The following is a 25,038-nucleotide window of genomic DNA, read 5'->3' as shown; positions in this document are numbered from 1 at the left end:
CCTCGGCAACAAAAGCTCAGCTCTGCAATAGTTACACTGGTGCTAAGCTATCTGAACAACTTCCCCTCGCTGAAACTTCCCAGGTCTTCTCGGTGCTGGACACTCAGGACCAGAGCCCAGGCCCAGTCGCCAGGAGTGTCGCCCCCCGCCCCATCCTTTCCCTATTCTTTCAAGCCCTCCAGCGGCCTCAGGCAATGGGTCTGAGAGCCCCCCAAAGCCCTGCAACTCCCCCAATCCTCAAAAACCAAGGGGGAAACTCAAGCGCCGCTATGCCAGTGGCTGGTACGGGCCAGGGCGCAGCAGGACTACATGTCCCAGCAGGCAGCGCGCCAAGAGACGAAGAGGCCTGCCGGCGTTCTGGCGCAAGGCACGCCGGGAGTTGTAGTCCTCAACAGCACACACCACGCGGAAAAACACCACAACCCACCGCCTTGCCTTGGATCCTCACCTGATCTCCTCGGCCGTGTACATCCCGAAGGAGACCCCAACCAGCCGCCGCCACGGCACCACTTTCGGCGGCCTCATGGTGAACGAGCGAGTCTTTCCCAGCCGACGATTCACCTGTCCCTGCAGCCAGGCTGCTGCGCCGCGGGAAGCACCACGCGGTTCCGGCAGCTGGGGGCAGGCGGAGCCGGGCGCTACCACCGCGGCGGAGGGGCGGTCTCCCCCCTACTCTGCCGGAGTGGTACCGCCCCCCTTCCCGGCGCGCACTGCGGCATGGCGGCGGGCCGGCTCGGGGGCAGCTCCTGGCTGCGGGCGGTATCGCTGAGCGGGCGGTGCTGCTTAACGGGAGGAAGGCGAGAGCGCTACCGGTAAGGCTCTGCCGTTCCCTCAGCGGAGGGAAGAGAAGGACTCGGCGGCGGTGGCACCGCGGAGGAATGAACGGGACGGTGGGGGGGGTGGTCTGAGGAGTTGCGGCGCGAAAGGCCGCGCATGCCCGGCGCGGTTCGAAGCCCTGTGGGGCGCTCTGCGCATGCGCGGTGGTGCCTTGGGCCGCTGGTGGGCAAGGGCGGCTTGGCGTGGTCTGGGGCAGGCGAGCGACTCCTTTGGGTTTTTCCTTACTTTTGGTGGGTTCTGCGGCTCGGAGTCGCCCGGGAGTGCGTTTGAGCTGTTAAGTGATTCCTAGAGCTGCATCTCTACGAAAAAGCAGGCGGAAGGTTGCTTTCAGGGTGTGCATCGAGTGAAAAGGCCCCACTCGCCTGGATACTCTTCATAGGCAAAATTATCTCACGCCTGAGATGGCAAAATCATACCTAATAAGTTTATGTGACATAGGAACAGCTTGGTAAAGTACAGAGATATACATTCATGTTAATATTGTCTCCCTCAGGGTCAAGGTCAGTGTAGAAGCACATGCAAATGCCAGGGTTACAGTAAGGCTTAGTGTTAGATTGATTCTTGAGGAAAAAAAAAAGTATGTTCGTGCAATTTTTAATTCGTATTAAAAGCGGTAAAATATGAGCAATTGCAGCAATCACATTTTGATTGGAAAAAGCTCTCGAGATCATCAAGTCCAACTGTTAACCTGGCACTAAACCATGTCCCTAAGAATCTCTGTCCTGTGGCTGATCTGAGCACAAAGCAGCTGCTTTGTGATACAGCACAAGCAAGTTGATGTGGATGTGCCTTCTACATCTGCGATTACACGAGTGCTGTCTGCAGCTCTGGAAGGACTGGGCACCTGGAACTAAACAGTCCTCGTTTCCCTGCTCCCCCTGCTCAGGGTCTTCTGCTTGTATAAACACTATTACAGTCTAAAATAGTTTGGAAAAGCTACTGCTTCCAGCTAGATCCTGACTGTGTAAAATAAATTGTCTTTTCTGATTTATGTTTCTTTCTAAGATGAAGTAATTTCTGAAAACTACTTTTAAAGCCATGGTAGCCCCAAAACTAAAGAATTACAAATTTTATGTAACATTATTTTCTTCATATAACTTCTTGTCTCTTGAAACTAAGGCTTTAAGAGAAGCATCAAGTATGACTTCTATGGTAATAATTTGGAGTTAGTGCAGCATTTCCAGTTACTTTTCCCCATGAATGTTTAATTAATTCTGTAGTACAGAATTGTGTTAATGTACTTTTGCTGTACTAATGTGACTGCTATAAATTCCAAACTCTTTCTGGTTTCTAGGTGCTCTTCTAGTAGTACGGCTCTTGGGAAGACTGTGGAAAATTCAGAAGGTATGATGTCTTAATTACTAGTTCCTTGCCTTTGTCTTTTTATTCTGCATACAGCATAGTGTGTCAGGAGATAAAGAACACACAAATGCCCTCTTTCCCCTTTTTGGATTTTCTTTTGCCCCTCTCTTCATTGTGCAGAGATTTCTTGGCTTGACAACCCTCACCACCAACCAGCTCTGTGCTCTGAGAGCATGGGCTGAGTTGTCCAGTTCCACGAGCTGCCCTTTGAAATAGAAAAACTATAAAAGAAAAATAAGGAGTTTTCCACCTTGATCCTGACAGCTTCCTTCATGTTCTTGCTTCTTCTCTGTACTCCTTGCCATATTTCTGCTATGAGTTTTGTGAGAAGCATATATTGGGATGCTTGGAGTCATGTTGCACGTAAGAACAAGTTCCTGCTGGTCAGTAACAGCTCATGGAAGGGCCACACAGAGGCAGTGGGAAAAGTGCCTGTGCAAACCCTGGCTCTGGGGCTTGGAATCGGGATGTCCCGCATGCTCCTCTGTGCAGGAATTTGCTAAGATGCTTTACTAACAACCTTCAGCTGCTTCTTTTGGTATTGTTCTTTTTTGCCTCTTTGGGAAAACTGGGAAAGTTGGTCCTTGGGATGGAAGGAACTGAGCAATTGATGTCAGGCTGGTGGAGCAGAAACGTGAGAGGCCACTTTGCTGCAATATTCAGCAGCTGAACTGCAGAAGCCACATGGGCAGAGATGGTAAACTTTGAACTGGGGGACTGAGAGTAGGAAAGCAAGGGACTGGGAAAGGCTGGGGCTCAAGTGAGAAGACACAGGATAAGGGATGACTGAAGAAGCTTGAGTGGGTAAATTGGTACAATCTCTTTGACATTTGTTTACCACGGGCCCCTGATCCTGTCTTTATACAAGACACATAAGCTTCCCACCAGCCTTTTCTATTATCATTGCAATAAATTGTGGCCTATATTAGATTATGGTTTTAAAATCCCCACTTTAGTACTTTCAGCTGGATCAGCTTACATCAGTTTTCACAAGGTCACCATTTTCTTTGGGCTTCTATTTCTTTCTAATAAGAACTTTAATATTATTTTTCACAGTTACTCAAGAGGAAATTGTGCTCCCCCGAAAGAAAACCTGGTGAGTGTTTATTGCTGTGGAACATCTCTTGACCTGGGAGAAAATAATTGTTAGAAAGCTAAATGTAGTCTGTCCACAAAAGTTGAAAAAGAAGTTTCAGATTGCTGTATTCCTGGATTTAATGTCCCACTAGTGGCTTTCCTGCTGACTGGGAGCTCTGGGAATATTCTTATCTCTTTCTGTGCAGAATATGTACACTCCATTCCTGACCTTTCTTTTAACAACAGTTATAAGGATTGAATTTTTAAGCATTGTTCTGTTTCCTTGTAAAAGAACCCATTCACTAAAAATCTCTAAAATCAAGTTCATTTGGCTGTCTGCACATGGGTGTGTTTCTTTCAGCAAAATAAACTTGACCATTGATAACTGGCTGAATAAATCCTGTTTAGAAATTATGCAGCTGAACAAAATCTGTTTTGTTGGAAGCACCTAAGATTAAATTGCGTGACTGTACAGCAAAAATTAAGTTTATAGCCAAATGGTGTGTGCAGGTAAACCTAAAATAAGCCCACCTTCACCTAAACAATTTCATGGGCCTTTCCTTAAAACACAACCGATGTCTAAAGGATCCACAGGCACAGGAGTCTCCAAGAATTGTGTCCGAGAGGGATTCATGTATCCATCCCTCAGAGATGGAGGGCTCTGAGACGAGCATTCCAGGGAATTTTTTCTGTCCCTTCCCTGTGTTCTTTCTTTCTTTCATAATGTATAATAATGGCAGGAATGATAGCAGGAAACACACATGCTTTTCTGTTTTTCCCCAAGGTCTTGTTTTTTTACTGTTGTTGTTGCAGAACTGAGACCATTTTGGCAATTTTCCCTCCCTTTGCACAAAGTGCTATTTTCTAAGTGCATTGTTTCCTAGAACTAGAAATCCTTATGAGCCAGGATAACTATGCTTGTTCTGCCTGCAGTGTAATGTATAACATTCAAAGTCTGCAACCGAATATTAAGCAAAGCTTCTTTATATTTAGGGATAAGCTAGCAGTTCTTCAGACATTGGCTTCTACTGTGAACAGGGTGAGTAGTTCCGTTCATCATGGAAACAAGTCGAGTTGCCCATCTCAAGTAATTGCCTTGCATACTGGAGGCTCTTCTACTTTGGCCATAAATGAAGGATGGGACTTTTACATCTGTTTTTAATAAGGCTTTCTCTTTTACTCAACACATTTTGCGTCATTCTAATGCTAAGGGAGGGCTGTGGTATTTTGATTAGGGTTTTTCTAGCATCAGGAGCAAGTTCTTTTACCATTTGAGCTTCCCATTCCAGGCTGCCTCTTCCTAATCTCAGTCCAGAAAGCGAGGCTCCAGCAATGAGGGGCTGCTCTTGCTAGGCCACAACTGTAAACGCTGTGATGCCATTCTTTAATCCTATGTTTCTCGAGTTCTGGCAATTGAATCTGATCCTGCAAGTCCCCTCAGTCCCGCAAGACTTTTACAGTTGGGGTCCCACTTGCTTTGCAGGGCACTTATTGCTTGGTGTAAGGACCCTCTTGTTGTCACTGTGTTAATCTGTGTCTGTAATGGAAATGCTTTTTAAACAATTTCTGAACAGGCTGAACCCTTTGGAACAAGATGAACTTTTGTAAAATGAGCATCGTGAGGTGGTTATGGTGGAAGTGTTCATTTGCCTTAAATTCCATGAGACAGCGTGATATGACTACAGCACACCTGTGTGTTTAACCATAGACATTTCAATGCTGGGTTCTCCTTTCTGCAGGATCCTACTGCTGCTCATTATGCGTTCCATGATGACCCTTTCCTTATGCCAAAAAATGCAGCCAATGCTGTAAGTATTTCCTTTCAAACCCTTGATAGTTTTCCCTCTCCCCCCTTCATCTAGGCTATGAAAACTCTAATTGGAGCCTAGTTTCGATTACAAAAGAAAATGAAGTGTCACATTTTCTTTCAGAATTTTTTCCTCTGTGTATTTCTGAATGCATAAAGACTGTGGGATTTCTGTGGACAAATCCACCCTGTGCACACGAATTTCTCTCTTCTTCCTGCCCCTGTAGGGACATTCCAGCTGACACAGCTCTGTTAATATTAGTTCAAGTTAGTGCCTTACCTGCTGAGTTGTTCTGTTTCTCCATGTTCTTAGTCAGTTAAATAACTCCCAACAGTAATTCTTTAGATAAGGTATTTAACCTATTGAAACTATTTACATACCTTGGATATAGACTGTGATTATGTGGTATTGCAAGCGTTGAGATTTTATGCTTACAGTTTAGTTGAATTTGAATTAAATCTATGACTTAAAACACACAAGGTCACTAGTGTGTGTGTGTTACTACATAAACTACATGTTGTCATCTAGCTGTCCTGACCAAGCCCCAGGAATTTTAGTTTTATCACAGAGCAACTGCTTGGTAGGTTTGGCTTATGGAAGTTGCAGTATTGAGATGATAACAGAAAGGAAGAAGGAAAGGAGTATTCTCCTGATGTTATCTTTGTGTAAGATTGAAGATCGTAAGGCTGAGGCAGGAGAAAGCAGAACTGGAGATGAGGGCAAGGAGGAAGTGCTGTGTGTGATGTTAATTAAGGCATAACGAGAAAGGACTGGGAGCTGAGAGATGTCATGGCAGATCCATGGTATGGCTACGAGAGAACTTCAGTTCTGTGTGCCAGAGGTAAAGCCATTGAGAAGGCCAAAGGCAGCTGTTGAATGTGAAGAGTTTTAAATGAAACTGAAAAGGAAGGTCTGACTTTAGAATTGAGGAAAAGAGGTGAATGGGAATCAGGTGATGCTCTTGGAAATGACAGAGAAACATCTGAGTGCTGTAATTTGAAAAAGTTGCTTTCAAGCTTGAGGTAGTAGTGCAGCATTTCACATATGTGGTACAGAACTTTGTCCCTTGACTAAGTGACAGAAAAGTAAATTAAAGTCTCATTTAAAGAGCAGGTGTTCTTGTATTGGCCTAAATACTATAATGTTTTATCTGGAATGTTGTCTCACTCCTGTGTTTTTATTAAGAGGTGAAAAGGACGCATGACTTTAATTTGATTCCATCAGAACACTCAGCTTTGTGGAAAAATATTTTGCTCAGCCTTTTAATTGTGTTTCTTCATCTTGTTCTCTCATTCCTATGCAGCGTCTATTTTTATTGTCAAAGGAGTCTGGGAGAAATGCTGCAAAATACATTATTAAGCAATTTCCTCAATATTTTGACAAGACTTTTGCAGAGCCCAACATACCGGTAAGCTTCTTGCTTTTCATTTTTGTTGTATTTGTGCATTATCAGGTAGTGAAATCAATTGTAAGCCTTGTCCAAAACTAATACAAAAGGGTAATTTTGTTAACTGTTTTGCAGACTGTTGTGAAAGCAGTGCTGTATTTCAATTGTTTTTCTGAAGCAAACATTTTTCCTGAGGAATCCTGTATCATATCAGATTCTTTAGATAACAATAAGAAAAGAAATGTTGTTTAGGTGTTGACTTCCTAACATGAAAGTGGGAGATCAGGATACGTGGTCCTTCATCACCAGGACTGCTGCTGTTAGACTGGGAGGGTTGGGAAATTATCAAAGCAGTGTATTGGGTGAAAAGTAAGCATGTTTGCTTTAGAGAGGATTTGAGCTTGTGTCTAACTTGCACTCTTTCCTTTTAGTGCTTGATGCCTGAGATTCTTACGCCTCAGATTGAAGGAGTGAGTGAGGAAGCTCTAAAAGAGCGTATCCACCTCCGAAAGGTGAAAGAGTCTGTGGACCTGTATGATCAGCTTGTACAAGCAGGTATGTGATCACCTGCCAGATTCTGTGGTCGAACTCTACTTCAAATTGTGGCAAAAATATTTTAGTAGATGGCATGGACTGTGGGAACAATTTCATTATTATATTTCTGCATTTCACAACTAACTCCGCTATGGTGAAACGGTTCTCCAGAATTATTGGGCCCTCACTATCCACTGCTTGTCTGACATGTCACTTTGGTGATAAGGAGAACGAATGATTTCTTAGTCAAAGAGCAGGTGATCTGGTGTTGAGGTTTTTTCATTCTCTTCCAAAGTGGAAGAATTTCTGATGCAGTAGAGTAGGGCCTGTGGCTGGGCGATACCGTTCTGCCCACAAAGGTTCTCGTGCAGTTGCATATTGGTTGGTATAACTACTTCTGTGCCGTGCACTTTGCTGCTGTGTTGAACTGGTAGAGCGTACCAGCTGGGTGCCCCTTCTGTGGACCTGCCCTCAATAAACGAGGAGGAAACGAGAAAACTGTAACTGCCACAGCCTCTGAAGGAGCAAAACTTACTGGGAAGATGAGACCTTCTCATATCTGCTCCAAGATGGAAAGGAGATGATTCCATCAAATAGTTCTTGCATCAGTTTTAAATCTGCATCGTAGAAAGTGAAACACAAAGTAGTCTTCACAGCAGGGTGTGTGTGTCCTAGAAGTAGTTATGAAAAGCACTAGAAATTTCAGATGTCTTCTTGGGCTTGTGCTGCTTCACAGTTTTGACTGCCAGCTGCCTCTTTCCTCTCCCACTTGGTCAAGAAAACTCTACCTTTTCAGTGGCTTCAACAGAGAATCAGATACTCTAATTAAGTGTTAAAATTGGCTCCTGCTGTGGGTGGGTTTGTGGAAGTATTAGTGTCACACCCAGGTTTTACAGACTGTCTAGAGAACGCTTTTGTTGAAAGAGAACGAAGTGGTGTAACTGGATGTTCAAAAGTTTTCAGATATGACAGCGGAATGGTGTGTTCTTTGCTCTGCTACTGTTGTATGTCCTCATTTTCTATAGGTACTCCTGTATCTCTGGAGACCACAAACAGCCTTTTAGATTTGTTATGCTTCTATGGAGATGGAGAATTTACTCCAGAAAAAGAAGAAGAAGAAATTGAGGATTTGGAAGAACCAGAGGTATGAAAAACCTGTTGATGTCTATTTTTATTTCTTTCATATGTAGTGGGAGTGTATCAAGTTGATGTCAAGATTCTTGTACTGTGACTGCCTTCTGAGGAGATGGTGTGAGGTGGGTCAGATGCAGTCAACCTTCCCAAGAGATAGGGCAGTTATAAAATCCTGTGTCTGATGTAGTAGCAAAACTAGTTTCTGTAAAGCTGAACTTAGTAGCTGGAACCCTAGTCTTGTCTAAGTTCTGCTGAACTGCCTTTAAATAACTGTTTCTCACTTGCAGCCTTGTTTTTATAGTTGCCTGTAAAGAAGAACTCTAGTACCTTTAGTGTAAAATCAGCTGGCTAATTTAACTTCCATATTAACTGCATTTCAATGAAGTTGAGGGCTCCTTGTGTGACCTCAGAGTAGCTGGTTGTGCGGTACAGTAGTAGGTGTGTTGCACAATACTTGTCCCTGAGAAGACTGTTGAGGGAGAAGGAGTTTTACAGAGTATTTACTATAGTCTAATGATTCCCGCCAACTCCACAAATACATATAATTTGTCTTGTTAGTATGTTTAATAATATAAACGGTGTTCTTAATCTAGTTATTGCTTCCTGAACATTATAAAAGAAATTTATTTTAATGTAACCCATTCCAAAACACATTTGGTAGCATGTAAATTGCTGCCAATCTCCTGTGTTGTTACCAAATCGCATCATTTGCTGTTTAATCGTAAATTCAAACTCTGAGAAACTTATTTCTGCAAAAATCTCTCCAGGGGAACGCTTCAGAGCAGAAAGCTCCAAAGAGGCCATTCCAAAGAGGTTCACAGTCATCTGGCTCTAGATGGAGGTACAGAAAATGTTGCCAATATTCCTGTATTCAGTGGGTTATGCATTGGTGTTATGAAACAGACTTAAGACCTTTCAGCAGCCCACACTTGCAGGTGTTACTTGTTAAAAACCTCTGGGTTTGTTAATCTTTTATTAAAGTGGTTGTAGAAGATCTCAGAGTATCACAAGTAGTATATTTGAATATCAGTCCTTGGGAGTACAGCCCATTATTTGGTTATGTGTGTTGAATCTTTTTCCTAAAGGTGTCTTATACTTTGTTCTTTAACATTCAGCTTGTTCATTGATTCTAGGGAGAACAACAATGCTGAAAGAATATTTAAGATAATGCCAGAGAAGAATGCACACTCCTATTGCACAATGATCCGTGGGATGGTGAAGGTACAATTATCCTTCAGTGCTGTGAGGACTTTTTTCACCTTCTGAAGTCTCACACAGTCATAGAGATTATTTTTCTTGTTTGTTTTGCAGCATGGGGCTTCTGCTAAAGCTTATGACATGTACATAGACTTGCTGAATGAAAGACACAAAGGTAAGCGTCTCCTTGTGTTGCTTTGTGGTTGTCCAAGTAACAGGCACCCATTGTAGGGTACGTGAATGTTTCTCTCATGGCAGTGATGATTGGCGCAGGGGTACGGACCTCAGCTGGATCATGGGAGCTGAATGCAAACTGGTTCTTTCAGCGCAGCTGGCGTGTGGCTGGCTCGCTGGAAACAGGTTTGCATGAGACTTTGCCAAAATCTGAGCCATGTTAGAAGAAACTTTCCCGTAAAATGCAATCGTCAGTTAATATGAATTATCTTTCCTTTTCCAGCTGATGTACACACCTTCAATGCACTGATTGCAGTAGTCCCGTATCTAAAGGAGAGGTTCTTGGAGAGATGGGAATTAGCCAAGGTAAGGAGGTTGAGCAGAAGTGGTGAGGAAAGGGTAAGGGTGTAGGGGCTGGCTCTGCTCTGCCAGTAGAATTTTGCAGTTGTTAGAAGACTAAAATCGAGAGCTTTGTACAAAGATATTAATACCAGCTACAAAGGAAGTACACTGGCTTAAACATAGAAACTAACTATTGAGGAGTAGAAAATGTAGAACATACCTGATGCAAGAACTGCCTGGACAGAAAGTAATTGGGTAATTATGCTGGGAGATAAAAACAAACAATTTTACATAAAAACTCTTGGAACTGTAATTTACAATTGTATGATAGAAATGGAATTTTGAAGGGTAGCATTATAGGCTCTGGTTTTAATGACATAACATCAATAAAGAAAAATAGTGTGTAAATTTAAGAATTTCCTTGATGTTCTAAACACAGATCTCCAAGATCTAATCTGATGTAATTTTGTAGTCTTGGTTTTGGGGCAAATTAATTAAAAATTATATAGCACTCCCTTAATAAATGATCAGTTGTGGTACAGTTGTTCACTTGCAGACGGTGAGAAGGATTAGATTGAGGAAATGCATGTCTGCCTACCTGAAAGCTGAACTGTCGTCCATAACATGTGAAGCACTAAGGATTTGGGCCTTTTGTTTAAGGTCTTCCTGAATCACATGGCTCAACAGAAAGTGCAACCAAATCTGCTCACTTTTAATGCTTTACTGAAGACTCTGAGAAGATGTGGTGGTGTAGGCAGAAGTATGTCTTTATCGGTAATAAAGGAAATGGAAGCACTTGATATAGGTAAGAGAACCAGAATGGTTATTATATTCCAGTACCACCTCCAGAATAGTTAAGCATTCAGCAGTAAACAAAACAGTGTTCCTTAGTTGCAGGGAAGAAATCTAGGGCTTGTGGAATAAAAGCATTTCTCAACTTCACTATTTGTTTATTTTTACAAGAGAACTGAGAAATAAAAATGTGCAAGTACTAAGCTGTGGCCACTCAGCAAGCCCATGCCTGTGAACTCCAAATCTAATCATCATCTTCAGTCTTTGTTGAGTGTTGATTACTAGTTAGAATATGGTGTGTGCACTTAATCCCTTAGGTGAAATAATGAAGAATTTTGATGCTGTAGTTGGGATTAGGAGCAGGATTATCATTATATTTTTAGCTCTACTTACCTCTAGCTACTCAAGGACAGGTGTGTGTATGCAGTGGGAGAGCGTGTCCTGGCACATAGGCTCTTTCTCAACTGCATCCTTATTGTAGTGTTGCTGTAGAAATAGTGAATAATAATAATGAATAGTGAAGAATAATAATAGTGAATAATAATTCACTATTTCTACAGCAACACTACAATAAGGATGCAGTTATTTTGCAGCAGTTGGCTGAGTCTGTTGGCTTCCCATAGATCAAGGAGTTTTACTTCCCAAGCCAGTTCAGGTCCATATATCTACATCTCTGCAGAAAGAAAGCTTTTGATCTAAAGATTTTTATCAGCAAGTTTGCTGATGACACCAAGCTGGGAGGAGTGGCTGACACACCAGAGGCTGTGCTGCCATCCAGAGACCTGGACAGGCTGGAGAGTTGGGCGGGGAAACATTTAATGAAATATAACAAGGGCAAGTGTAGAGTCTTGCATCTGGGTAGGAACAACCCCAGGTTCCAGTATAAGTTGGGGAATGAGCTATTAGAGAGCAGCATAGAGAGAAGGGACCTGGGGGTTCTGGTAGACAGCAGGATGACCGTGAGCCAGCATTGTGCCTTTGTGTCCAGAAAGGCCAATGGTACCTGGGGTGGATTAGAAGAGGGGTGGTTAGTAGGTCGAGAGCGGTTCTCTTTCCCCTCTGTCCTGGTGAGAAAGCACCTGGAATATTGTGTCCAGTTCTGGGCCCCTCAGTTCCAGCAGGACAGGGAACTGCTGGAGAGAGTCCAGCGCAGAGCAACAAAGATGCTGAAGGGAGTGGAGCATCTCCTGTGTGAAGAAAGGCTGAGGGAGCTGGGGCTCTTGAGTTTGGAGAAGAGGAGACTGAGGAGTGACCTCATTAATGTTTGTAAATATCTAAAGGGTGAGTGTCATGAGGATGAAGCCAGGCTCTTCTTGGCGACAGCCAGTGATTGGACAAGGGGTAATGGGTTCAAACTGAAACACAAGAGGTTACACTTAAATTTGAGAAGGGGAGAGAAACTATAGGATAAATTTATGTATGCTGTCTGGTTGGTGGGGCTGGAGACTGAATTAGTGCTCAGGCATAAAGTTCAGCCAAGAATGTCAAAGTAACTTCAATGTTTTTGCTTTTCAGAGCCCAGCCTTGCAACGTATAATCATCTTCTCTCTATATTGTATAAAGGCGGTATGTGCAATATCAACTTGTTCTGTTTAACACTTGCTTTAAATGCTTCTCAAATGTGATGGGTGAAGGTGGTTGATTAGTAGATTAAAACACAACGTCTTATGTGTGCAATCCTAATGTTATCTGAGCAGTTTGATTCTATTTAGGTGAAGAAAAAACTAGAGGATCATAACCTCTTATAGGGATGGAAGAGTCCTTGTGGTTTTGGAACTGGCAGAACTGGAAAGAAAGCCCATTTCCTTTCCTTTTGTGGCCACGAGTTGATAAAGCCAAAGAGCAAATGTTACTAAGTCTCTGAGGAGGCTGGATCTGATGACAACGCTGGTGATTTGATAGACTGTGCCACTCACAGGGAAGAAATTGCACAGGGATTCTGTTACTCTGCAACAGCTCTGTGCATTGGAGCTGTCTTGAAATACAGCTGTGTTGGAAGGCAGGAGCCCAACTGTTGGAGATCCTTTAGCTGCAAATCTGTAGGCACAGGAAGAGAGTAGACATGATAGTCATAACTGCAGTCCTTGTGTTTTAACAAATATGGAGGAACTGCTCTGGAATCTCTCTGGGTTTTGTTGTTGGTTTATTTCTTAATTGTTTCCCTTTTTAGTTTCTTTTTTTTTGTTTATGAAATGCCTTGCTTTTTGCAGTACAGTGTTCTAACAGACAAACTTCCAGGCCTGTTGGATTCCCTGCTAGAAAGTACTTTTGTCGTTCTGAATCTGCCCTGTTGTGCTGTGGAAATCTGGCAACAGTGGGGCAAATTTTAGAATAAACAAAACTGTAACTGGTGTGGAGCACCACAAGTAGGGACACAGATAAGAGAATTGTGACGCTTATTTGAAATCACGTTGCTGTTTCCATATCCATATTAAATTTACAGACTGACACTGATCACTAATGAAGTGCTTAGCATAACTGAGCTGTGACGTTGCTTGTCTGTTTGTCCCGCAGTTGATCTTCACTCATCAGGCATCATCTCTGAAGTGATAGATGACGTTGGAAAGAGAAGTTTCACTCCCCAGGACCCTGATGATGGTACGGACTTCTTCTTGTGATCCACATTGTTTAAGCTTGGGTGAAAAGGTACCTGGGAAGGATGCATGCACCTTGCTTGTGTCAGTTCCTTCTGAGACTGTTTGGAGATAAAACAAAAAGAACAAATCCTAGTGCTGGGAGGTTGTGCTGTGCATTGCTGCACTGCCTTCTGTGCAGAAGTAGGAGTGTAGCCCGTGTGAGCGTTTGAGCCCCACACAGTAGAAAACACGAGGCTGTATACAAGACCAATTTAAGGAGGAACACCTGGTAGCAGCTTCATGAAATGATAAATGTCTGGTGAACAGCAGGTTTTTGTTGTAGTGTGGTGTGAGTTCCTGCTCTAGTTCTTCCCAATCCTTTTCAGAAAACTGCGTGAAATAAAACCTCATGCAAAACTGAAGCTTGGGTCTGTAGAAAGGGATAGATTCTGAACATGCCACATCTCACCAGCTCTTTCTGCCATGTGACTTTGTCCTTGGATGTTCATAGCCTTTCTGTACATACAGAAGTAGATGCAGCTTCAATCTGAAGACAAATGTGGCCAAGAGGGGTCTGTAGCCGTGCTGTGTACAACATGGTGTTAACAAAGTATTGAAAGCCACTCTTTAGCAGCGGACAGTTGTACATACAATAGGATGAAAAAGCTTCAGGAAACCAGCGATAAGTTGATATATTTTTTGACCATTCAAAGGACAAAGATTATGAGATTGTGTTGAAGTAGCATGGTAGGTCATCCTACCAGCATTTTTTTTTTTATCCACAGAAAGAGGCCTGGCATTATTGTACACCTCTCATTTCCTTCTGCCCTGCTGTGTGCGTTATACCATTTCTTGCTCTGGCTCTAAGCTGCTGCCAGAAGCGCAGACAGTGACTGTACCTGCTCTGCTCCCTCACGCTCGTTATAGAAATACCACCGTTAGCGAAGGCAGTGACGATGGGCACAGAGCTACAGGCCTTGCCCGGGCCCTGGTTGTTGAATGAGCATTTCTACACAGTGATGTAAAAAATAAAGAAAGAGATTGATTATATATGACTATATCAAAGCTACTTTGTCTGAGCAAGGTGGCTGGAGAGCAGTCAGACAGAAAGGGACCTGGGGGTACTAATTGACAGGAAGCTCAACATGAGCCAACAGTGTGCCCAGGTGGCCAAGAAGGCCAACGGTATCCTGTCCTGTATCCAAAATAGCGTGGTCAGCAGGACAAGGGCAGTGATCCTTCCCCTGTACTCTGCATTGGTGAGGCCACACCTGGAGTATTGTGTTCAGTTCTGGGCCCCTCAGTTCAGGAAAGAGATTGAAGTGCTGGAGCAGGTCCAGAGAAGAGCAACACGACTGGTGAAGGGACTTGAACATAAGACCTATGGGGAGAGGCTGAGGGAGCTGGGGTTGTTTAGTCTGGAGAAGAGGAGGCTTAGAGGTGACCTCATCACTCTCTAGAACTACCTGAAGGGAAGTTGTAGCCAGGTGGGGATTGGTCTCTTCTCCCAGGCAGTCAGCAATAGGACAAGGGGGCATGGGCTTCAACTCTACCAGCGGAAATTTAGGCTGGATATTAGAAAGAAATTCTTTACAGAGAGAGTGGTCAGGCATTGGAATGGCTGCCCAGGGAGGTGCTGGACTCGCCGTCCCTGGAGGTTTTTAAACTGAGATTGGACATGGCACTTAGTGCCATGATCTAGTAAATGGACTAGAGTTGGACCAAGGGTTGGACTCGATGATCTCTGAGGTCTTTTCCAACCCAGTCGATTCTGTGATTCTGTGTGATTCTGTATGTAGACGTTTTCGGCTATCCTTCGGTGCAGGATCCTTGTGTTCTTTTGTTAATTGCTTTTGGAGAATTCAGGTTGACACTTTGAACAAAACTGAGGCTTCTTTTTCCTTAGTGTGTTGTTATATGTGACCTGACTCTTTCCTTCAGGAACCTCGGTGTTCTCTGCAAGGCCTTTCCTTGGCACAGAGGATTCTGTAGACCGTACCTGAAGTGCATACTGAACACCCAAGTAACACAAAAATGTTTTTTCACACTTATAAGCATTGGTTAATTTATTAGGTTTTGCAAGGGAAAGGAGGGTGTGCTGTATCTAGTGGTTTTAAGTAAATTACCTTACAGGTCTTCCCACCATTTTGCTACTGACAACTAGCCATTGTTTCAGTCTCTGGTAGCATCTGGTGCCCTTACATATCCTCCAGAAAACCAAAACCAGCTATCCCAAATTCTCAGCACACAAATGAAATGAGCTACTGAGCGGAACACTTTCTGTCCTTTGTCCCTCTGTGGCTTTCTTTGCCTCCCTCAGGCAGCATCAGTCCTTGTGCTGCTTTGAAACATCAGTCACAGAAAACAGAGTCAAAGCCTCACAGAACTGGCAGGAGACATTTTCAGGGGGAGATGGTGTGTTCTTGGGCAGCTCTGGGTACACTCAAGTGCTGGGCAACCTGCCTGAACACCCATCTCTGTCATACGTGTTCTCTTGCACTAGAGTTAATAGAGAAGGTGAGTGACGTGGCTGCCTTTTTTTGTAGCCTGCCTGTTACACACAAAATGCTGCCCTGCATCAAACAAGAGAATATAGTTTTTGTAAAACTACCTAAAGTCAAACAGATCATCTGCATAATTGTCTCCAAAAGCACAGCAGTAGAGTTGCCTCCAGAACACTGGCTGGTGAAACTAACACACCAAAGTGCCTACGTATTGTGTGAATATCCCTGCTATGTTGTCACTGAGCTACAGATGCAGCTTTCTAATTGGACGTGTCTCATCCGTCCCCTGGGAGGCTGGGTTAATGAGCTGCTGGATGGCTCCTTGAAGGTTTGAAGCTAACAGACTGTTGTTTCCTTTTCAGCCAACTTTTTCCCCACTGCTATGCAAGCGGTAAGTACCTCTTCCCTGCAATCAGAATTCCTGTGAGCCCTCCAGCTGTTTCAGAGCTGCCTGCAAGTTTTCCAACCTGCCCTACAAGGTTTAACTCTCAATATCTTTCCCTTTTCACCCGTGTCCATCACCTCCTGTAAATTTACTCCATAATTCTTCAGTTCTTTGCTTGATACCTCCTAAATTGGTAACGTCCGTGCCTGTGATATGTGCATCCCTTGCTAGAGATGGCTGCATAAATCCCTGTCTGCTCTAACCTACCTCCTGCTTGTAATACTGCAGTGGTCAGACGATCTCTGCACCGGAAGGTGTCGGTTTAGGTTAGAAAGCTCTTGCCCACATGTCACATATTTGTCTCAAAATGCCAAGACAGTAACTGCACTGAACTGCATCCCCTCAAAAATGTTTGTCAGCTCGTTACTCTTCATGACAGTGGGTCTCGGAGGGATATATTAAGTATTATATTCGGGAGCTTTAAAATCAGACTGGTTTATTGCAGTGCTGTGATCTTAAGGATATCAAGCTTGCCTATAAGTTAAATAAGGCGCTGGAGAAGGGAGACAACTGGAAATTCTTGGACATGGATCGGTTAAACACCTACTGGTGAGTGAAGTGCAGGCTCCCTTCAGTGTCTCCCGTGTTTTTGTCTATTTGAGTATGAACTGGAATTCGAACGTTACGCAGAAGGGTGTTGCTTTGAACATCAGCTGGTTGTTGTATGCACAGTTTTGGAATTAAGTGACAAAGTCCCTCTTAAGAACAGTAGTAGCTTAGGATTTATTTTTAGTTTGTGGCCTTGCCTGAACTCAAATATAGTGTCTTAGAGCATCAGTTTAGCTTAATACCCACGAACTAGTTGTATTTTCTATAATCCTGTTGTCCATTTAGGATGGCAGCTTAGGAGGTGACACCAAACCAGTGTCCAGATCACATCTGGTGCTCTGCACAGTGTTGCAGAGGTTGCAGTGCGGCAGGTGTGTTCAGGCACCAAACTGCCATGTAATTCCACCATGTGACACTGCGATCGTAGCATCTGCAACATCTTTACCAGCGTCATTAAGTGCTGCAGTCACTAAATGGAATTAAGTACTTGGAGCATACGGATTTGAAGAACAGCACTTCTAGGCATTGGAACTAGAGATGTTCCATTAAATTCATGAAAAATAATTATAATCAAAATAAGATGTGTTTTCAGGGGTGGGGTGATTCCTGTGATCTGACAAATAATTTGTAAATAAATGAAGGGAAGTTAATGGCAATTAATGTCATCTTGTACAGACATTTTTCCTGTTCAGTGCCCCGGATCAAGGTTCCAGGTTTGTATTGCGAACCTGCACAAGTAACCAGGTTAATTTAGTTCACTTCTAAAAGTGGTTCTGAACCCCAGGTTGCATTTGAGAGGAAGTCAAGATACCTCAAGCCTGCTGGCAGGCAGGCGGTTTGCATGGTTTAGAGATTTTTAAAAGGCTGTGGTCCAATTCTTACTAATTCTACCAATTACTTAGTGTCAGCATGAAGTTCTATCATAAAAAACGCTACTGCTTTTTTTATTATATGGAGTTTTGCAATCACACAGTGAAATTTCCCTGATCTGTGGTAGAAATCTGATCATAGCACCATCATTTGCTCTTGTTTCTGTATGGTTTGGTTGATCTAATCATTACTGAATTAGAACATTTTCCCCCCCTGTAGGTCAAAATTCTTTTCATTGTTGTGTATGATGGAACAAATCGATGTTGTGTTGAAATGGTACAAGGAAATGTCCTGTTCGGTAAGTGCATCTTAGGGTAAGCAAGCTTCACAGCTTTAGTGTGTAGCAGTTACAGTTTACTGAAGTGATTTTTTTTCCTTTATCAGCTCTTCTATCCAACTCCAAAAAATATATTGGACCTTCTTCAAGCACTGGATGCAGCCAACCACTTGGAAGTCATCCCTTCAGTGTGGGAAGGTCAGTGATGGCCACATGGATACATCAGCAGTTCAATAAAAGTCAGGAGCAATGAGTAGGGAGGTAGTTGGGAAACTTCCCGGTGCTCAGAACATCCACAACCCCGATTTGATTTATTGAAATTAGTTGCCTGTTCTTTGCCCCTTAAGAAGAGGAGACAAGAAAGCAGCTACAGGCTTTAGCACACAGCAAATATCGTACTGTCACCCAGCACTGAGGGGACAGACAGGTTTTTTTTAGGGGTCCTTGGCAAAATAATGACAGCACCAAGTTGTAGTTACAATTAAAGCTTTATTTTCTTCACAGGATTTTATGGTTAGCATAGCATGGAATTTATAATCAGAACAGCACAGGATTTCTGTAAGCAGAATCTGTCTGGTACAATTCTATAAGTAGCATAGTACAGCATTTTATAGCACTACTGAGCTTGTGGGTTCTCATCATCTGGACCCTCTGCAGCTCGAGTCAAATCTTAGTACTTGGTTTGCTGTATCAGCGTGAAAATCATCATGTAGCTTTGAAAAACATAAAAGAATATGAGTCTCTGCTCCATCCTCAGAGGAAGCAGATGGCAGTGGAGGTGTCTCTGGCTGCTGGGGGATCATGGGTCTCACTGTCCAGCAGTGGTTTGGGTCCAGGTTCCCACTTAGGGCCTGGAACTGCTTGATTTTGGAGACAGTGCTGTGTGGTTCCTTCCCTGTTCTGTGACGGGGTCACCACCACAGGGTGCCGGGGAGCTTGTGGGCCATTCAGGGGGCAGTAGTCGACCTGGCACCCAGGAATCTTCAGGTCGGCAGGGAGGGGAAGAAGAAATCTGTTAGATTCATCTGCTTGGTGCACAGGACCTTTACGGCCTGGTAATGAGGGGAAAGGGAATTAATATGAGAGCTGCTCAGTCACAGGGAGTTGTTGTTTGCCTTACAAAATGGCATTAGTTACGCTGACCGTATTACCAGGGGTTGGGAGCAGGGGTTGCTGGTCACACCTGCTAACTACTGCCTTTCTCTGCACAGATGTGAAACATTTGGGGTTTAATAGGAGACATGACGTGTTGGAAGAGCTCTTGTCTTTGATGAGCAGGGATCAGCACCCCAAGGAGGTGAGGAAGCTGTCCTGGTTTAACCCTGAGGAGCGGCTGAGCACCACGCAGCCGCTCGCTCGCTCCCTCCCCAGTGGGGTGAGGGAGAGAATTTGAATGGTTAAAGTGCAAAAACTCGTGGGCTGAGATAGACAGTTTAATAAGCAAAACAAAATCAGGAATTGGTTCAGCGCTTCCCATGGGCAGGCGGGTGTTCAGCCAGCTCCAGAAAAGCCGGGTTCCATCATGTCTAAAGGTTACTTGGGAATAGAAACACCATGTTTCCAAATGTCCCCACTTCCTCCTTTTTCCACCAGCTTTATAAACTAAGCATGATGTCATATGGTGTGGGACATCCCTGGAGTCAGCTGTCCCCACTGTGTCCCCTCCCAGTGTCTCGTGCCCCCCCAGCCCACTCGCTGGTGGGGTGTGAGGAGCGGGAAAGGCCTTGGCTCTGTGTAAGTGCTGCTCAGTGATAACTAAAACACCCCTGCGGTATCAACGCTGTTTGCAGCACAAATCCAGAACACAGCCCCTACCAGCTGCTATGAAGAAAATTAACTCCGTCCCAGCCAAAATCAGTGCAGAAGCTCGGAGAAAAGAGCTGTCTCCCCATTTCTGTGTGCAGCACACAGACTATTTGTCACATCAGTCTCGGAGGTCTAGTTCCGGCACATAAACCATTACAAATTTCCAGATCTCTGTGAGCTTATCCAGGTCTGCTAAACCCTTCAGATTGTCTTCAACCTATAGAGAAACCTCATGTTAATACAGACCAAGATCTCTTCATTAACAGGGTTTGGAAGAATAATCCAGCCACATCACGTGGCAGAACTCAGGGATTTTTGGCAAAGGTGTCATCGCGGTAACTGGCTCCTCAAGCTGAGGAGGGTTCAGGGCTCACGCCTGTTGCAGGGGTCTCAAATACAGGTGGTCCTGCAAAGCTGCCTAGTGGGGACATTTGTCCTGACAGAAGTGATTTTTCTGCCAGGAGTAACCACTGTTGATTCACAAATTTAAATCGCACATGGGACAGACCTGTAGGATCCAGAGGGGGAATTGTACTGGAAAGGATATGTTAATTCTGGAGGTTTTGGCATTAGTAGCACGATCTTTTCACAGATTCAAGTGGCGTTTGCCAGCTGTGCTGAAGACATCAAAGCTGTCCACGAGCAAAGCGGGAGGGAGCAGTTCCCCTTGGAATGGACCAGCAGCACGCTGGGCCACGTCGCTGTCTTGTTTTCCAGGGCTGGGAGAACCCAGGACGCTTGGTACGTGCCTGCCGTCAGCTCTTGGCTCAATCACAACAATCAAAAGCTAAGGCTGATTGCCTTGGAACGCGAGTGCAGACAAAGGGAGGGGTTAAGTCCTGCTGGGAACGTGATGGGGTTTTTCTTAATTTATTGTGCATTCTCAGCACAGTTTTGTATCTTAAAAAGAGCTTAGAACATGGTACAGCTGCTTCTGGCAAGGTGGAGTTTGATCCTAGCTAAGCACTGCTGATTGCCTGCAGCTTCCGCTTCTCTAATTGTTAGACCTCTTTGGAATTCAAACTGCTCAAGAGATTAATTAGAGTTTAATTAAAGTTTTAATTAGAATTAACCCTGATTAAAAATGTAAAGAGAATATTTTTAGAACTCGTAGCTAAACATGCGTGGAGCTTGAAATACTGGATAAAATATCTACCTTCCAATTTAAGGTTCTGATCTATTTTCTATTAAATACAGATTTTCTCTTTGCACTGTTTCCTTTGAAACAAAGAAGTAGCAAGTGCCCTTCTAAAAACATGTAGTATTTTAAAGTAAATATGCCACCAGCTACACTTCTAGGTTTTTTTACCACTAGTTAAGGTATTCTGTGTTAAACTAATCAATGATATAGCTGGTATACATTGCATCTGCCAGAATACAGCACAGGGTCTGTTTCAGATCTGTGGGGAAGATCATCTCAGGGAATTGAGCTTGTCCGTGTTTCAGGGGGCTTATCCAAGACATTTAATACCTGTCTGTTCCTGTGCTTTGTGGTGGGATTTGGTTTTTAAGGGGTTTGTTTGTTTTCTTTTCGAACAGGAATATGATGGAGCGTTTCCAGCAAATCAATAGGATTCCCACGTGAGTACTTGTGGGTTCTGAGTCTCCCCTTTGGCTGTGATTTTGTATTTCTGTTATAACCGACAATAGTGGTCCATAACTTACTGTTACCTGTGAAGCATGTGCGTGTCTGTCCCTGTGAGCACGAGTATGTTCATCCAAATGGTTTGTTTCAACACCTGTCTCAAGAAATAGCAGAAATGCAAAGAGGAGGTTTAAGTGTTTGACCCTCAATGTCATTGAGTGAAGCTCTGGGACACGGGTAACGGAGCCATTGAGTGACTCAGCATTAGAAATTGAAACTAGAGCATCTCATTTCCTCTCTGTTCAGAAAAATTCTAATATGCTGTTAACCAAGCGTGGGTGCTTCAAAGGTGTCTGGATTTCTGAAGATAAGTTTATCAGGTCAAATCCTGAATCCTGTGTGGCAACCTATAAGCCTGTAACATTAAGCTTTTCCCTGGATTTTGGAGGAAAAAAATTAGTTTGAAGTTTGAAAGGCTGAGGGAGCTGGGGCTCTTCAGTTTGGAGAAGAGAAGACTGAGGGGTGACCTCATTAATGTTTATAAATATGTAAAGGGTGAGTGTCAGGAGGATGGAGCCAGGCTCTTCTTGGTGACAACAAGGGGTAATGGGTACAAACTGGAACACGAGAGGTTCCACTTAAATTTGAGAAGAAACTTCTTCTCAGTGAGGGTGGCAGAGCCTGGCCCAGGCTGCCCAGGGGGGTTGTGGAGTCTCCTTCTCTGCAGACATTCAAACCCGCCTGGACACCTTCCTGTGTAACCTCATCTGGGTGTTCCTGCTCCATGGGGGATTGGACTGGATGAGCTTTCGAGGTCCCTTCCAATCCCTGACATTCTGTGATTCTGTAATCCTGTGAAGTAGAAAACAACTTCTAAGGCACAGTAATGCAGTTGAAAGAAACAGACAAACAAACCCAAGCAGCTGCTTGGTGCTCATGGAAATGAGCACCTTAAACGTGATGTTGGAGACGGCAATGTCACCAGGACACAGGATATTCTCTGGGGCTGCCTGCACCAGGACGGTGTGCGGTGCCCAGAGCAGCTGGTGTGTGGCCCAAGGAAGCCTTGAGGCTGCCAAGCCACGTCAGAGCCCGAATCCACTTGGGGAACAAGGAAAGGAGAATTCTGAACTCATGGTGGAGCTGATGGTTTGCGGATCTCGTGCATTACAAATGTGAAGGAATATGAAGTCTTTTCTCTGCTGTTCCCAAATGGATCAGAGGTTCTTGTGGTTGAACTGTCCCCTCCTTTCTCTGCCAAGCTCCCTGTGGCACCAGCTGCAAACACCTTCTTGTTTCCCTGCATGAAAGTGAGAGCGGTGTCCCCAGCTGTGTCACAGGTGACACAGGGGCAGAGCCAGCGCTTGGGTGTGAAATGGAGCTGGCAGAGCAGAGCTGGCTGTCAGCAGCTCCCCGTGCCCGCGGCCAGCACGGCAAGGAGACACCTGCCTTGGGTTTAAAAGCTGTTACGGGGCTCCTTGCAGCTGGTGAGGGGTCTGGAGCACAAGTGTGATGGGGAGCGGCTGAGGGAACTGGGGCTGTTCAGCCTGGAGAACAGGAGGCTGAGGAGAGACCTTATCGCTGTCTGCAACTGCCTGAAAGGAGGTTGTAGCATGGAGGGTGTTGGTCTCTTCTCCCAAGTAACAAGTGGTAGGACAAGAGGTAATGGCCTCAAGTTGTGCCAGGCGGGGTTTAGATTGGATATTGGGAAAAATTTCTGCACAGAAAGGGTTGTCAGGCATTGGAACAGGCTGCCCAGGGCAGTGGTTGAATCACCATGGAGGTGTTTTCCAGCCAAAGCGATTCTATGATTCTGTGCTGCCAGCCACGTCAAAGAGGCTGAGGGCCTGATCTGGGGATTGTAAAGAGGGGAAGGTTATTTAGGCTGTTGCTGAGGTGAGGTCCCTGTCCTGGGCAGTGAGCTGCTGCCCTCTGGTTTTATGCAAGGGCAAGTATTGTTTTCTGCCAGGAGTTCCCATGCACATCATATCGGTATGAGGTGAAAGATGAGGTGAAACTCCTGGCAGGAGCAGAATGGGGCTGGTTGAGTGATCTGACAACATCCTCTCCCTCTCTAAAGCATCTGCTTGTAAGTTTGTGGCCACCTCATCCGGAGCCCCATGAACGGCCACTCTTTGCCTTTGCTTTTGCAGTGACCAGGTGATGGATGAGTTCTTGAACTGTGCTAAACAAACCAATTGCCCAGATGAGGCGATTAAGCTGGTGAAGCTGGCAGCGGCCCTCGGTCTGCCTTCATCTCAACGTCTTAAAAGCAGAACGGAGAAGGAATTTGAACTCTCTGAAAAGCAGAGGTAAGTCGGGGAACTTCATGTTGCTGCTGGAGGGGTAGACAGGGTGTGGGAGGGGTAACTCCTGCAGAAAGGCGTCTCCACCATAGGCGGCAGAGCACAGGCTTCAGAATGGCGTGCTTTGGTGTTTATTGGTCGCTTCACACCCCCAAAATGGTCCCTCAGTTTTCAGTGCCACACTGTATCCATCCCACCTAGGAGGGAAAGTGACTTTCCACCATGGGGTCACCCTTATCCACTGCTCAGATCTTGGCCTAGCTGGGTCTGGCCACTTAAAATACATAATTTCGGGTTAGTAAATCAGGGAATTGGTTCGGAACGGCCCTGCGTGTGGTGCAGAGCCACAGTCAGTCACAGTCACAGTCAGTCTTCAGTACATCCCACCAGCCACCAGTGTTGGTTGCTGAGCTGCTGCAGCCACGCTCAGATGATGGGATGAGCCTGAGGGACCACAGTTTGGAACCAAGTCCTGCACCCTTGACATCTGTCCCACCCTTGTCTGTGTTTCCAAAAGGAGATGGGGGGCCCTGGCCTGGCCTGTGAGGGCAGTAGTCACCAGACAGCCCATAATGTTCTCTTTGTTGGGGTTTACCCTGTGTTCTGGATTTCTTTCAAGCAAGAGTCACAAGAGGTGACTGATGACCGGGCTGTTTTCCATCTGCAGGAAGACATTGGAGAGTATCGAGTCAGACAGCGACAGCAGTGACAGTGACAGCGACAGTGACCGCGACTGACTGCGCCTCCTGCCTCCCTCGCGGCAGAACGGGAGCAGCGGCTGCCGGGAGGTGTCTGAGGAGCGAGATCACCCGTGGGCTGGCACTGCCGAGCGCTGCAGGAGCTGCTTGGCAAGAGTACGTTGTCCTTGGTGGAGCAAGGCACAGGCTGTCCTGTTGTATCTTGGTAACTACAAACACAGCGTGGGCTGCACCAACACAGCCCGGCTGAGGTGCTGCGGGAACGCTGCTGCCACAGGCTGCTCAGCACCTTCCAGGATTTGACACCTTGAGCAAGACTTCCTGGGACTTAAACCTGCGCCGGATTTAATTCCTTTCCAGCCAACTTTCATGAACTACTTAAATATCAAGTTTACTCTGTATGTAAACACTGTAAGTAATGCAGTACTCATCACCTGTGGGTATTCCTCATCCTTTTTGGTGTTTCAGGACAGGCTTTGGACTGTAAATGTTAAAAAGCTACAATTTGTACAGCTGGAGACTATTTAATAAACAGCTGACACTAAATACTACTGTGCTCTGATCATCCCTGCGCAAAAACTGTCAATGACGAAGTGTTGCTGTTGCTGCTCTGTGAGAAAGGTCAAGTTGATGCAGAAGGCAGCAGCAAAGCTCATTGATGGTGATATTTGCTCCAGAGAGCAAACCTGCCTGTTAAGGACTGGGTGAGTAGTACAGTTTATGGGGTAGATGAAGGATGAGGGACTGAGGGGCAGTGAGATGCTCTTTGCCTTATTGT

At 44.8% G+C, this 25,038-nt stretch overlaps 2 protein-coding genes and 1 non-coding gene across 3 annotated transcripts in view; 2 read left to right on the top strand and 1 right to left on the bottom strand.

The window, feature by feature from the left end:
- Positions 1-691, bottom strand: part of POLR1A (RNA polymerase I subunit A) — a 38,950-nt gene extending 38,259 nt beyond the window's left edge. Inside the window, exon 1 of the mRNA XM_005509948.4 lies at positions 449-691. Coding sequence (XP_005510005.2) covers positions 449-525 — 77 coding nt within the window. The 5' untranslated portion in view covers positions 526-691. The remainder of the gene's footprint in view (positions 1-448) is intronic.
- PTCD3 (pentatricopeptide repeat domain 3) lies at positions 660-24,806 on the top strand. Its single transcript, XM_065060265.1, has 24 exons — positions 660-812; positions 2,132-2,181; positions 3,256-3,295; positions 4,270-4,315; positions 5,016-5,084; positions 6,388-6,492; positions 6,903-7,026; positions 8,031-8,149; positions 8,907-8,980; positions 9,273-9,360; positions 9,451-9,511; positions 9,794-9,876; positions 10,513-10,657; positions 12,160-12,210; positions 13,159-13,242; positions 16,087-16,115; positions 16,615-16,718; positions 17,808-17,886; positions 17,973-18,063; positions 19,077-19,162; positions 20,264-20,412; positions 21,211-21,252; positions 23,410-23,568; positions 24,230-24,806. The coding sequence occupies exons 1-24, from the start codon at positions 718-720 to the stop codon at positions 24,297-24,299; spliced, it is 2,043 nt and encodes a 680-aa protein (XP_064916337.1). The 5' UTR covers positions 660-717; the 3' UTR covers positions 24,300-24,806.
- Positions 9,588-9,729, top strand: LOC135579488 (small nucleolar RNA SNORD94). Its single transcript, XR_010472637.1, has one exon. It is a non-coding gene; the product is annotated as a small nucleolar RNA SNORD94 (small nucleolar RNA).
- Positions 24,807-25,038: the final 232 nt, after the last annotated feature.

Source organism: Columba livia, chromosome 4, assembly GCF_036013475.1.
Source record: "Columba livia isolate bColLiv1 breed racing homer chromosome 4, bColLiv1.pat.W.v2, whole genome shotgun sequence".
NCBI classification, from domain to species: domain Eukaryota; kingdom Metazoa; phylum Chordata; class Aves; order Columbiformes; family Columbidae; genus Columba; species Columba livia.
The sequence above is the reverse complement of the archived record's forward strand: the minus strand, read 5'-3'. Positions and strand labels throughout refer to the sequence as shown.

What these genes read in the sequence shown, in the direction of transcription:
- PTCD3 (XM_065060265.1), top strand. Translation starts at nt 718, where the DNA reads ATGGCGGCGGGCCGGCTCGGGGGCAGCTCCTGGCTGCGGGCGGTATCG. An exon ending in TCCCCACTGCTATGCAAGCG is followed by an intron (nt 16,116 to 16,614) that starts GTAAGTACCTCT and finishes GGTTTATTGCAG; the next exon opens with TGCTGTGATCTTAAGGATAT. An exon ending in CAAATCAATAGGATTCCCAC is followed by an intron (nt 21,253 to 23,409) that starts GTGAGTACTTGT and finishes TTGCTTTTGCAG; the next exon opens with TGACCAGGTGATGGATGAGT.